Source organism: Cupressus sempervirens, chromosome 3, assembly GCF_028749045.1.
Source record: "Cupressus sempervirens isolate cs-2001-9-10 chromosome 3, ASM2874904v1, whole genome shotgun sequence".
Classification (NCBI taxonomy): domain Eukaryota; kingdom Viridiplantae; phylum Streptophyta; class Pinopsida; order Cupressales; family Cupressaceae; genus Cupressus; species Cupressus sempervirens.
In genome coordinates this window covers 13,675,686-13,690,634 of record NC_143120.1, presented here as the reverse complement: position 1 = coordinate 13,690,634, position 14,949 = coordinate 13,675,686, and the positions used below count along the sequence as shown (strand labels likewise).

The following is a 14,949-nucleotide window of genomic DNA, read 5'->3' as shown; positions in this document are numbered from 1 at the left end:
TCAACCAAGGTTGGCAGCTTGATTTAATCAGCATCATTACAACACAGACCACCTCATATTTGCATTAATCTCCTAAGAAACTGAATGCTGCCTCCCAAGCAGTGGAGCCAACACAAAATCTTCAATCTGCAATCACCGGTTGCTAGTAATGTGATGTTTAATCTCTACAGCAGCAGTTCAAACCATCATACCCCACACAATCAATTTGCAGCCCAGCTATATAAATTGCAGAGAATATGGTTCAGCTGCAGCCAGACAAAGAGAAATGCTTGGGCCATTATGTAATTGCAGGTCACCAACTATATCAGAATTGCAATCAGTCAACCTGCAGGTGCAGGTATGAATGGCATTCAGATTTCCCACCAGATTTCACCAATACTGGACTCCACGCAGCCTCATATACAATCACTGAATTTCTCTATTTCATAAATTGATAATGCTGAATTGGATAGTGTCGGGCCTTTCCCCTCTCCAATCTGACCTTCAGACGCCTGTAGGAAGTGCTCACAGCTTAATCATCCGATTCTGATGAGAAATCACGCTTCCAGAGCAATCTCAGACTTTGCCAAATATTCTCCAAAATGCAGATGTCAAACTCCCAGGCAGACAATCGAACTCTTGCAGTCACAGAACAAATCGAGCTGCTTGATTCGCTACCACAGTCCTGTCAACAATTCAAACCCCAATCTCCAAGACACAGATTAAATCACAGTAGGAGAATGTTGCAAATTGTTTACCGCAGCATAATTTGCAGATCACAATCAGAATTCTCAGTAAACTCTCCAAAACCCTCAGTGAGATAATCAATTAAGAAGATATAATAATTAAGACTATTCTTCTTAGCCACAGATTTACGGTAGGATGTTGGCCAATTGTATAGTTCAACACAATTGCCAAGAACTTCTTAGACTTTACCCTTATACTTCAGCAAGGGCACACAGTTCATAACTCAAGAAAAGCCACAAAAGCAAATATATTTTCAAGCGTGCTTTTCCCAATGAAATGAGCTCTCATTTATAATCTTTCGTTGGCCAAAGTTCCCTAAAAACTTCACTTCAGAAACTGTGGAAATTTCCCAGAAGAACTCAACACTTCAAACTTTCCAACAAACTTTTGAGAAATATCTCGTAAAGTTATTATTATAATAATATAAATATCATTATAATAATGAAACTTAATAACTATTGAATAAATAAGAGCTCATGCAATTATTAACCTTATTTACTGCAGGTGACGACCAATTGCCAAATCCACCCATTGCATTGCCAAAAATAGACTTACTAAAAATAGTAAGTTCACAATTGGGACCCCCCAAAACACCCTGTCAACTCACAAGGGTCGCTATGATGAGCTAACGTCATGAATTGCATAGACTTGCCAAAAATAGGGACATTACAAGGAACCAAAGAGTGAAGGACCGGTGTCTTATAATTCTCTGTCCTTGGTGAACAAGATTTCTTACTGACGTGGGATAAGTCATTTACATGCCATGACATTAATCTGCAATAAGAGAAAGTTTTGTACCAAATGTGTTTTTGGATTGACAGTTCAATGTCATGACATTAATCTTAGTTGTCAATGGTTTCATATGAATGACCTGATGTGTTTTTGGAATGAGGGGCTTCTTGCCCTAGTTGTCTGTAAATAAAATTTTGGGTGTGTTGTAGGTTTAATTGATTTTTGATGTGTTGGGCCTTTGGCTTTGTATAGTTCCCCTTCATCCCCTTTGCAAGCATCTCCTTATTTTCTATTATCCCTTGATTCTGTAGCCTAATGGACAAGACACTAATCTTTGTTCAGAGTCTCGGATTCTCTTTGTCCTTGCAGTCCTAGTCCCTAATCAGAGCCTATTGTTCCCCCAAATTTCAAAGTTCTCAGTCTCTTCCCTTTCCCAAGTTTATTTTCTCCATTTGGCTCAAAAACTTTGTTTTCGGTCTCATCGCTCTTGTGTGGTGCCCAATTGGCCCAGCTTGTTAGAAACCCACACTCAAAACTTTGTTCACCTGAAGTTCAGGAAATCTCTAACTTCACCACTTACTCCTTACAGTCGGATGGTTGGGCTAAAGCCTGAACTACCACCTTTACAACAGTTTGGGGTATTGAATACGCCACCGATTGCCAACAATATAGCTTTCCTCAAATGGTCGGTAAGTCAGGGAAGTGATCAAACCTAAGTTTTACCATTTTGGTAATTTATTCCCATTACTTGCCGACTCTGCTTCTACATTGTGTGGTGTGTTTTTCAAAATGTAATCTTTTGAAATCTTGGGAAAGTACAAATCTTAAAAAAAAAAGTGTATTGAAGTGGATTTATTGAGGTGGCAACGTGGTTTTTAATAACTAAACAACCATTATTATTTGCTGCTGAAATTAAATGATACAAAGAAAGGTGGGGGCCTTTTTGAGTTTAATTTTCCATCAACCGAAATTCTCTTTTCTAGAAAATGGGGATTCCTGCTAGTGATGAAATACGGAATGAAGAGCCCATGCTTGTCATGTCACTTGACCTGAATTGGCCTAAAGTGGAGCACATTGATATCGTCTCTGAGCTGTGCTTGGCTGTGTGGAAGGAAAAGACCAGATATGTTGAATATTGTAGGGTAATTTTTTTTCTCGAGGAAGAACATGCTGAGCTTCACAACCCTTTTATGGAATTGCAGCTAGATGTAGACAGAAACCCTGCAACCAGGGTAGTTTAATTTTCTAGTTTAGCATGCATGGACTCTTTTTGTAATAAGTGGTAGTAACGGTAAATTTTGAGTGATAAAGCTGTTTCTGTTCCAAGGTCCTTTCTTGATATCAGTCACTTTCAAAGATTGTAACTTTTGGAAACGAACAGTTCTTGTCTTGTATATATATGTGTGTGTGTGTCTATATATATATATAGATATAGATATGCTTTTTGAATGCTGGGGGGGTGGGGATAGCTCTAAAAGAAGAATTATTAGGATGTAGCCATTTTTGGTAGTGAAAGTAGTCGAACTTTGTGTTATGTTTTGAGCACCTTTGAAATGGAAATATTTTACAAGTGTGTTTTCCATTGTAGCAATAGATCGACTTGTCAATGCGCAATACAACCACTAGCCTAATAGAATCCATAGGAGGCGGTTAAGCTATGTCACAAACTTGAGTGCTTTGTTGCACAACACAAGGAGACCATGGGCGTACACCTTGCATCCCCCCCCGCAAGAAAGGGGTTTGAATCTGTGACCAAGCTTTGATACCACTTGTTACAAGTGTGATTTCCATTGCACCAAAAGATTGACTTGTCAATGTCCGATACAATCACTAGATTTATAGAATCCATGGGAGGTGGTTAAGTCATGTCATAAATTCAAGTGCTGCATTGCATAACACAAGGAAACTGAGGGAGCACACCTTGCAACAAAATATTTATATTTCAAAACTGTGTCATATTTTTTTGTTACTATGAACTAGACTGTGTCATGACAATTCTTTCATGATGCTTGTCTATCTGATTTGGTTGCAAATGTTTTGCTTTAGAAACTTTGTGTTTTGGAGCTCTTATTCTTTTGGGTTAAAATTATCCAACCCTTTTTCTTTTCCATGTGCTATGTTATAGAATGAACCGTGTCATTTTTTAATTTTTTTATTGCTCTATCTGAAATTATAATTGCACCTGTATCATATCTATGTGCAGGTTTCAGTTTTCCTTTTCTGCTTTCTAGTTAAAAGCTAACCCCAAAAATCATTTACATCATAGGAGGGAGATGTAACTCTAAAACTCAAAGGAAGATCATCCATTTAATGGAGATCTCGCCCACTTTGGGTTGCTAGTTTTGTCGTCAATCTTGGGTATAAGGAGTCAATTATAAAGTTATTTTAGGAGGACAAAAGCTGCAACTACCAGTATTCTAATTTCCAACTATCAGTGTCTCAAAAGTATTTGCTACAATTGTTTTGAGAAATAGTTGGTTGCAAGGTTTTCTTGCATTAATTGATGTTTGTGGGAGATAGTAGAATGTGAAATTGTGGGTTTGTGGGAGATAGTAGAATGCAAAATTGTCAGGCGATAGCTTTACTAATCCATTTTTCAATGTTAGAAATTGTTGTTTGTTGAATTGTTCCTCTAGATGAGTTTTGCAATGTAGAGGTCAGCTTGGAAATTGCTAAATATGTTATACGTTCTTTAGTAATTGATAAATAGCCCTACATGAAGTTTAAATGAAGCAGCAAAATATATGCTTCTATAATTAGAAAGGAAAATTCCTGATACCTAATCTCATTAAACCGAAAAAAGGGATGGCTATGAAAATTCATAATCGACAAATCAGGCTAGACTATACAATGGTGTACAGAAGAAGGTTTAAAACAATTATTGTGTAACCCATGGATGTGATTGGCTGCATTGCTGGGGTGAGAATCAGGGAAAGTGTCCACAAGTCAAGCTCACCGACCATTACAGTGTGGGTGTTTTTTTTGGCTAGCAAGAGTAATTCCAACATTTTTAAGCATAGGAGCTGGCAAAATGAAAAACAGTAAACCTGATGGATGAAATGTATACCAGCCACCTTTGGGACTTAAATACTGCCATCCCCCTGCTTCTGCCTTGTATTTCTTTTCCCATAACATTGGTGTGTGCATTCTGTTTATAAACAATTGACTTTTGATTGAGGTTGAAGTAATTATATGAAATTTGAAGTATTTCTCTTAAGGTGTTGCTTGTTTGGAAGCTTCTGCTTCATATTTTATATGCACTTTCTGCAGATCAATCTCAATATGTTTTTTGAAGATGTAGATTAATCTCATTTTCATCTTGTTTTTAATTGAGGATCAGCAGTGTCAGACCCGACTGGGAAGACACAGAATTGGGAAGGGAATATCTCTAACCTGGGTATCTAACATTCCTTTAAAGCCTCTACTCTGGCAAATAGTGATTGCATGGATTATAGCCATGAAAAAAGTGAAAACTTGTATCGAATGAGTAGCAGTTCTAATTCTGCTGATAGATTTTCTAACATTGTCAGGTAATTCTGTTCATAGGCATTGGATCATGTTTTCACCATTTTTGCAGGAGATTAGACAATGTGAGGTGGGGGGCGTATTCATAGTCTCTCTCTTTCTTGCCTATGAAGGGACGATTGTATAGTTGTGATAGATCTCATTCTGGGCGGGGTCTTGAGTTCTCCATCCATCACTTATTCATGTTTGTTTGTATTTTATCTCTCTTTTGGAGAGAGGTTTTATAATGTCCCCTCTTTGGCCTTGATGAGCATAAAATATATAATTTAATTAATAAAATTATCTTAAAATTAATATTTTAAGCAACTTGCATTTAATTGAATTTTTTCTTGATGGGTAATAGGACAAAGCCAAGATTAATTCTTATGATTTAATGAAATTAAGTATTATTATTTGTTAAGCTCAAGTAGACTTGAATGCAAGACCTTCTAGGTAAGAGGCTCACAATTTACCATTGTGCTGTAGGCTGTAGCCTGCATTTAATTAATTATTATTATGAATATTTTAATGACTTTAGTTGCTGGACAAAAAATAGAAGTCAATTCAAGTCCATTGTCACTTGGAGTCGGGAGTACTTGTCAACTGGTATTAGTATATATATGACTAATTTTCAAAAATAAGAGATCTGGTTATTTGGAGACACCAATCTCTTAATAATATATAATAATTACCAAAAACAATTATGACATGGAACTTTGAAAACAAAAATAGAGAATCTGTCATACAAGGACAGTAAATAGTAAAGTCAATTTCTCTTTAGACCATTGCAATGACAAAAAATCAGTCTATGTTTATGCCCCTCTCAAAAGTCTACGTTGATAGTAGATCTGATCACTAAAGTTTGCATGGATATTTTTATCATCCAAACTATCAGCATGAAACATTATGCAGGCTTATTTTGTTTATTTGCCTTTTTTTTTTGTGTTTTAATGCATTTTCCGAAAGTTTTCTAGTGGAAGGCGTCAATTCTGGTCTGGAGACTTCAGAGATTGCAGCCAAAAGGACCTTGTGCATTGGGATGTTACTAGGGACTTATCTGGTGAAAGATGGGATAGTTGACTTTAGCTATAGTATTCCGGAAAGATAGTGTGGATAATATAAAAAAGAGGATGAAGGGATTCATTATTCATTTTTGTTTTGATATTTTCTTGAAATTCCAATTTGTGTAGTTGAGTAGATTTCTTCCAGCACAGAATGAAAATCCTCAGGTTAAGATTGGTTTCAGTGGTGTAAGTTTTCACTCAGGGTCACGATTGTGTGAAACTTGAGGATTAGTTGTTAGTTCCAGGTTTTGAATTTCGGAGTTCAAATTTATTGAAACTTGTAGGCAATAATAAAATTGTCTTTTTAATATTTGTTAAAGTTTTAAGGAATAACTGCAATACATGCATTCAAGGAAATAGTTAAATAAGGAATGATAAATATTATATTATTCCCAACTGTAGACCTTGGTGTTCCCAAGAGGCCATACCATTTAAAGAGGCATTAAAGACTAATTAAAAAGGGTGATTTATGTTATGAAAGCTTTTTTAGCCTTACGCAAGCTTACCCGCTGCCTATTGTGGAGGAGCCATACCTTCTGTAATCTATACAAACACATTTCCAAGCTTCTGTAAGCTTTGTGAAGGAAGGTTTCAGTCTTGAGGAGGGAGTTGATTCATTTTTTTGATGATATTTGGTTAATCTTATTACAGCTGCCACAGTAGGAAGAATAAACAATTATTTTAATTATTTTTGGACATCTAAATCAACAATGCAAGTAAAAAGGTGTAACGCTCAAAGAAATCCCACCTAGCCTTCATGGGTGGTCAATGCAGCAAAATGAGAGTCAATCTAGTCCAAGATAGCAGTTAGGAAGACAGGCAAAGCTGTTAGGACAGATCATCACTGGTAAAAGAATTATTATACCTTCAACCTACAGTACAGCCTATGAAAGAGTTGAGCTATTGGAAGGAACTGCCATAGGTTTTGAAGATAATTGGGCTTTGGATGGTCATTGATTCAGATGAGTAGAAGTTAAAAGATATATCAATTGATGTTAACTTTAAAGTTTAATATGGGTGCAATGACATATTAATTAGAAAACTCTTCAAAAGGTTGAGCATAAACTGTTTTGATGAAAGGCCTGTACATTGAAAACTGGCATAAATTTGGTATAGAAATCGGAGCAGTTACAAATTTTGTCCCACTGTGTTTTTTCCTTTTTGTTTGTTTGTGAAATATTGCATTTGTCAATGAGTTCCAATATGGCCTAGTAGCTGAGATGACTTATTATTAATTAATGCATCTATGCATTTGTATACTTCTCCCTAAGTTGCCCTTAAGGATGGCACTGTTGTGAATAAGCTATTTAACCTAAGTAGTTCACTGGTACGTCCTACTCACACATTAATTTTATTTAGGTCCTAGGAATCTTTCTAGAAGTACTAGCTGTCTTGATGAGATATTATGTTATCTTTTTTGATTTACTTCTTGCGTCCTTGGTCATTTAATATTTGTCACGTTAGCTGTCTCATTACACAGGTTTATGACACATGTCATGATCTTGTCTAATTTTATCTCTCAACCTTGCCTTGCCTATAAAAGCAAGGCATCATATGTACATTTGGTATGTCCAACATTAATGTAATCCATTGTGCCATTAATCAGAATGTTTTGTTCTTGTTTCTCTCTTAATCAGAATGTTTTTTTTTTGCAGGTGATCTTGGAGGCTTGAGTCCCTTGATAACTCCAACAAATTGTTTATCATTGGTTTGTTGACCATTATATGTCGCCTCTAAAATCCAGGCTAGTTTTAACTCACCCCCATCCCTAAAATTTGGGAAATTTTGAGCTTTCTTGCTCCATCCCCTGCCATTCCTGAAATCTAAGGAATTTTTAGCTGTCCGTGGGACACCATCTGAGTGTCCCAGTAACTCAGAAACACAAAGAGTAGTCAATGATTGTAAAAGCAAACTCTAGGGTTAAACTTTTTTTAGGCTCATTAGCTTTCTATGTGAGGACCTATCTTACCTAAATTTGTGTGAGATTCAATTGTTGATTACACTGGGGCATTAATTTCATTCCTATGTTGGCATACAACTCTTCCTATGAGGATGAGGGTTGCTTTGATTCAAGGCAAATTTATAATATAGCTTTTGGGATGTTAAATAAATGGTTACTGTTTACCTATTTAGATGTAAATATTGATTTTGATATTGCTATCAAGCTGTATAATTTCTGGATTTGATTGTGTAAGATTTTTTTACAATCAACGTTTCGGATCACACTCTGTGATCCATAATCAGGATGTAAAGAGTAGCAGAAGAGAAAGATGACACGAAGCAGACCCAAGAGGAAATATAAAGAAGTGGGAGGAGGGAACAAAGATCGAGAGTTGACCAAGGTCCACTCAGTGAAAAGGCTAGAGAAAACTAGGAACAAGACTAACTAGAAGCAAGAAAGAAATGAACAAAGATGCCAAAGGAAGTACAAGAACCTAACAAATTGAAAAGGAGAAAAAATAATAAATAACAATAATAATAGTATTAACAATAAAAAGAATAATAATAAAAATAATAAGAATAAGAATAAGAACACCAATCACATTAACAATGAAAAATAGTAATAATAATTAAACAACAACAATAAGAAAAAATAATAATAAGCAACACCAGAAATAAAATATCCACTCACAAACTAGAGCAACAAAGATCTGAAGAAACATAATAAAAAACTAAACCACACGACAAAATACAAAAAATTTAAATGACAAGACGAAAAGAAGATACAAATCCCAACCGAATAAAAAGTAAAAACACAACCCCCACAAAAATAGATCAAGGGGGATCAAAACAAATAAGAAAATAAAGGCAAAGGTAAAAAGATTAAAAAGATTAAAAAGGGGGTGTAAACAAATAGGAAAATAAGAACAAAGAAACTAATTAAAGAAACAAATGAACATGAGAGAATGTGTGTGCACATATACTCCCCAAAAATGCAAGTAAATAAATAAAAAAATATCAACACAATACTGAAACAAATGCTCCTACATAGAGAACAAAAGAAGCAACTATATATATATATATATATTCATTTCATTGTGAAACAATATATATAAATAGAAAATATATATGAATGTGTTTGTGTGGCCATGTACACACACACACCCACACCCACAAGCTAGAATTAAGTAAAATATAAAAAATACAACAATTAACAAGAACCACACAATAAAACAAAAAGGAACTCTAACAAAGCAAACCAAGAAGTACAAAAGAATAAGACCGAAAGACAAATGGCTCCAAAAACCTAAAGCGACAAAAAAGGCCTCAGGAGAAGAACAAAAAGAAGGAAAGAATGCGAAGGAAAGAAAATACCAACCACTTATTTATTAATCTTTATACCATTTATTAATCCTCATAGTTGCTTCTTTTGTTCTCTATCATTTGTTTTGGTATTGTGTTGACTTGGTATTTTTTGATTTATTCACTTGCATTTTTAGGTAGTATATGTGCACACACATTCTCTCATGTGTTTATTTATTTCTTTAATTAGTTTCTTTGTTCTTATTTTCCTATTAATTTATACCCTCCTTCTTCCTTTTTTTATCTTTTTATCTTTTCATCTTTGCCTTTATTCTCTTATTTGTTTAGATCCCCCTTGATCAATTTTCATGGGGGTTATGTTTTTACTTTTTATTCGGTTGGGATTTTTATCTTCTTTTTGTCTTGTCGTCGTTTCAATTTTTGTATTTCGTTGTAGTTTTTGATTATGTTTCTTTAGATCTTTGTTGCTCTAGTTTGTGAGTGGGTATTTTATTTCTGGTGTTTACTATTATTATTATTATTATTTTCTTATTGTTGTTGTTTTATTATTATTATTTTTCATTGTTAATGTGATTGTTGTTCTTATTGTTATTGTTATTATTATTATTTTTTCTCCTTTTCAATTTGTTAGGTTGTTGTACTTCCTTTGGTATCTTTGTTCATTTCCTTCTTGCTTCTAGTTTGTCTTGTTCCTATTTTTTCCTAGCTTATTCATTGGGTGGGCCTTGGCCAACTCTCCATCTTTGTGCCCTCCTCCCACTTCTTTATATTTCCTCTTGGGTTTGCTTCCTATCATCTTTATCTTCTGCTACTCTCTTGCATCCTGATGATGAATCATGAAGTGTGATCCGAAATGTTGGTGGTAAAAATCTCTTACACAATTGAAGCCTGAAATTATACAGCATTATTATGGATTGTGGATATCTAATAGTTTTAATTGCTATCAAGATTCAATTGTGCAGTTTTCTAAGTCAAACTCAGGTTTCAAAAGAACCCATATCTCATGAAAATGAGTGGAACACGCAAAACACCATCTGAGTCTCCTAGTAACTTAGAAACACAAAGAATAATCAATGAAAAAACAAAGTCCCCACTTACATGACATATTTGTTGAAGTAAAATTTAGGGTTAAACTTTTATTTAGACTTGGTAGCTTTCTATGTGAGGACCTATCTTACCTAAATTTGTGTGAGATTTCATTGTTCATTAAAATGGGGTACCAATTTCATTCCTCTATTGGCATACAACTCCTCCTATAAGGAAGGACGTTTGCTTTGATTCAAGACAAATTTTAAAATATAGCTTTTGGGATGTTAAATAAATGGTTACTTGCGGCCACCTTTTATGTATTTAGATGTAATTATTTAGATTTTGACATTGCTATCAAGATTCAATTGTGTAGTTTTCCGAGTCAAACTCATTGACTCATGTTTCATAAGTAGTGGTTCACAAGAACCCATATCTCATGATAATGAGTGGAAAACTTAGCACTCATTGTATCTAGGTGATGCTCACAGGGGTGAAGCATTGGGTCTTCCTGGGAGGTCATCCTTTCTAGTATCGCTCCAATTTAGTTGCTCTTTACCACAAAGTTTCCTCCAAAGTTAAGCCTACTTGGCTTGCTACCCCATTTGCAAAACTTTCAGCAAGTGTTGTGCCTTTATGGACCATTCATTCTAGAGCCCCTTTACCTCATCAATTGATAGGTAGGAGATATTTTCCATAGAAATCCAAATTGTGATATTGCTATTAGGATTCAATTGCGTAGTTTTCTAAGTTGAACTCATTGACCCATGTTTAATGAGCAGTGGTTCACAAGAACCCATATCTTATGGGAATGAATGAAATGCTTAGCACTCATTGCATCTACGTGATGCTTACAAGGGTGAAGCATTGGGCCTTTCCAGGAGGCCAACCATCCCAATATTAAACCAACTCAAGTGCACTTAACCACGGAGTTTCCTCCATAGTTGAGTTTACTTAGCTTGCTACCCCATTTGCAAAGCCTTCACCAAGTGTTGTGCCTTGACCATTCATTATAGAACCCCTTCAACTCCTTAAAGTGTAAGTAGCATATATTTTCCACGGCTAGCCAAATTGTAATTGGTATGAGGGTTTAACTTTGTATTATTCTAAGTCAAACTCATTTACCCATGTTTCATTAATAGTGGTTCACAAGAATCCATATCTCATAAGAATGAATGGAACACTGGACACTCATTCCATGTAGGTGGTGCTCATAGGGGTGAAGCATCAAGCCTCCTAATATTGCCCCAGCTCAAGCATGGTTAACCATGGAGTTTCCTCCAAAGTTAAGCCCTCTTAGCTTGCCACCCTATTTGCAAAACCTTCAGCGAGTGTTGTGCCTTTATGGACAATTCATTATTTTGGTTATGCCTCATTTTTTTATGGCAACAGTCTCATTTTTTTTATGGCAAGAGTCATTCAATGTGCTACCTTTATTTCTCTACTTGGATATACAATTTGTTTCAGTGGTTGTGGACCTTAGTGCAAGTCTGTAAACATGAGGTAGCATAATTGTGAACAAAAACGAGGCAGATAAGTTAACACTATCTTGCTGGTTGATTGGCTTTGTAGTTAACTGTAAAATAAATTTGATCTGCTCATGTTTTAAATAATGATAAACTTGGGAGCTAGATAGATTAAAGCATATTGTCGTAGTGTAGGGGATTCCCAGAAAAGATTTGACATTTGCAAGTTATGCAAGTTATATTACATTACAGGAATGTTTTTTTTGTTACTATTCACCTTTGAACTTTTGATGGAGGTCATCCATGAAATCTTTTTAGCTACCTGATATGGGAGCGCGAGCCAATGACTGAAACTCTCGGCTAAGAGCCAAGGACTAAGGGGTGTACATTTGCCAAATTCCTCTGGGGCACGACCCCAGCCTTGTCTCTTTATCAATGTCAGAGCCTTACACTGAGCAAGACCTGATCCCTGGTGGGCCCTTTAAGAACCTTTCAACTTCACCAGTAGACCAAGGGCCCATTGAATTATAGTATTTCTGTAGTGGATATAATTTATGAAGCTTTCTAGTTTTCTGGGTTTACCCATTCCAAAATATTCTTTTTCATAGGTTAAAAACAAATGTTTTACACTATCTCATATTTTGGGACAACTTCAGCATGCTTGTCAAATTAGACTCTTCGATTATTTTCACACAAGAATATAGAATTCTTACAGAGTTCTTCGCCTGATAGTTGGGTTTGAAATTTTTAAGTCTTGCATGATTTAAATGGAATATCAATGCAACTATTGTGATTGCTTTCCATATTGAATTTGTTCTTATGTTGGTTCCTTCCATTGTTGTATATATATTTATATGTAAATTATTGACCAGGTTTTAATATTCTTTTTGTTAATATTGAAAGTTTGATCAGGCATATAGTAAAAGAGTCTTTTAACGTTATTTTGATTTCTATTATTGTACACCTAGATCAATCCACTGGGACTCTCGTTAAAGCTGAATCTGAATATAAAGGACACCGCTCTTTACTGATGAGCACTAGACGCCTACTCACAACTATGCGACGACAGGATATCCTTGACAGGTGGACTCTTCTTCTACCACACTACTCATATTTTGATGTCTTTCTTAACTCTTCTTGTGCTGCTACAATGTCATGAAACCATCAGTTATCTGGATAGGCTATATTGAACATAAATTTCTAAATATCTACTGCTTGATTGGTATTTTATATATTGGCTCCAAAGCATTGTGATTTTTTAAAGTTTTCAAGCCAACCCAAGTTCGTTTTTGAAAAACTGAAGAACATATTTATAAAATGTGATTAGTCAAATTCCCAGCCATATCATTTTTTCAGGTTATGGTACTGTGTTTGCCATAGCAAATCATTTTAAGTCCATTTTCTGACATAATTTTTGCATGACTGACAGGATAATAATGGTTCTTGGATTTGTTTTTTTTTGCTTGGTCGTTTTATATATCTTCACCAAGCGTGTTGGGCTTTTGAAGTTACAGCGTAAAATTGCTGCATCAATGAGATCAGATCATCCAGAAATAAAACTAGCTTCAGACTATCCACAGCATGCTAGCAGTCCATATTTTATAAAAGAGAATATGAAAGTGATTAGTGAAACCTCCGAAAAAACAGTTTCCATGGATGCCAGTTTCTCTGATCAATCAGTTTTGGATAACAGTATACATCAGACCAGCATCTCCAATCCTGTAAATAGTGATGTACATCTAGATGTTGATGATGAAAAGGAAGCCAAAATTCATTTTACTTCCAGTGATCCATCCTTTATTTCAAAGAATTCCATACCGCAAAGTCATGATGAACTTTGAATTGCATTTTCTGACTACAATTATGCTCGTTGGTTTGTTCAGTTTTTAAAACAGTGCTCATGGTTGTAAGATTGGAGTATGTTCACACTACTAGCATCTATCATAATTTGAGTAAATGCAATTGTTAAGTGCTAATTAAAAATTTAATACATGTACAAATCATATTGGTGACTCGCTATAGAAATCCATTAGATATCCTTTCAACACTAATCCAAATGGTTGGAGCCCAAATATTTATTTTGTGGCGAGCTGTTGTTATCTGCATATTTAGCATGAATCTAAAATCAATTGATTCTACAGTAAGATTTGGATTTCTTTGGGTCTAGGTTGAGTGATAAGTCTCGGTTACTGTGAGGAAACTGAGGTTTGAAGTGGGTGAGCTGCTCCTTGCTATGAGCCTATGTTTAGGATGGCAGCTTTAACAAGCTCACTCTTGAGGCTGTAGTTTCTGATCTCAATGTGTTGGGAAGTAAATGTAGTAAAAAAAATTAATTGTTTTACTTCTAGTTGTAAATACAAACTTTTGATCAAAGTTGAAAAATGACAACTTATAAATGTGTCAGTGCCTTGTTTATACAATTCGCAACTTCAGAAGTTAGCATTTGATCTGCACCTCAGTGGATTATTCTAACTAAAAAATTATCTCCTTGTTTGCTTGGCAACAAGTCTTATTAGTAATAATTAATGTGAAATGCATCCCATGAACATAGAACTTAGACACAGGACTTAATAAAACAACAAAAAATGCATCACAAAGATCTTAGTTGATCTCATCTGCATGAATCTGAGAAAAATGAAAAGGACCATTCCACCATCTCGTCGATTTTTTCATCTAAATGAATATCTTTGAAATGTGTTTTGGAACACCTACTAAGCTTAAATTTTATTTTCTTCAAAATTTTGTTTTCAAAAGATACGATATGTTCCTGTTCATTCTGTACTTGTATTATATCAAAAGCATCAAACCTGTTTGCCTGTTTTGTAAATGTCTTACATATTTCAATTTTGAAATCTTAATGCCTGCTTCTTTCCTATACGGATTAAGATTCAAATTAGTTTGCCAAGCTTATTTTAGCAATTTATATTAATAAGCAAATCATTGATAGAAAACTTAATCAGTCACTGGGAGCTGGGAATCATGGCCATCGGGTTGACTTGGTCACTGGGAGCTGGGAATCATGGCCATTGTATTCTTCAGTCATTATCTGATGTTCTGAAGTCATGAATCATATGATGATATTTTTTGTTTAGCTAAAGTTCAATTATTTATATTGCATTGATAGCAGTTTACTGAAGAGGTTACAATATATATATGCATATTGGCCA

The 14,949-nt window shown here is 35.0% G+C and overlaps 1 protein-coding gene across 1 annotated transcript in view; it reads left to right on the top strand.

Moving 5' to 3' along the window:
- The window catches only part of ATSEC20 (Sec20 family protein), a 51,224-nt gene extending 37,454 nt beyond the window's left edge, over nucleotides 1-13,770 (top strand). Inside the window, exons 6-7 of the mRNA XM_089818037.1 lie at nucleotides 12,751-12,865; nucleotides 13,212-13,770. Of these exons, the coding sequence (XP_089674163.1) occupies nucleotides 12,751-12,865; nucleotides 13,212-13,623 (527 nt within the window). The 3' untranslated portion in view covers nucleotides 13,624-13,770. The remainder of the gene's footprint in view (nucleotides 1-12,750; nucleotides 12,866-13,211) is intronic.
- The last annotated feature ends 1,179 nt before the right edge of the window (nucleotides 13,771-14,949 follow it).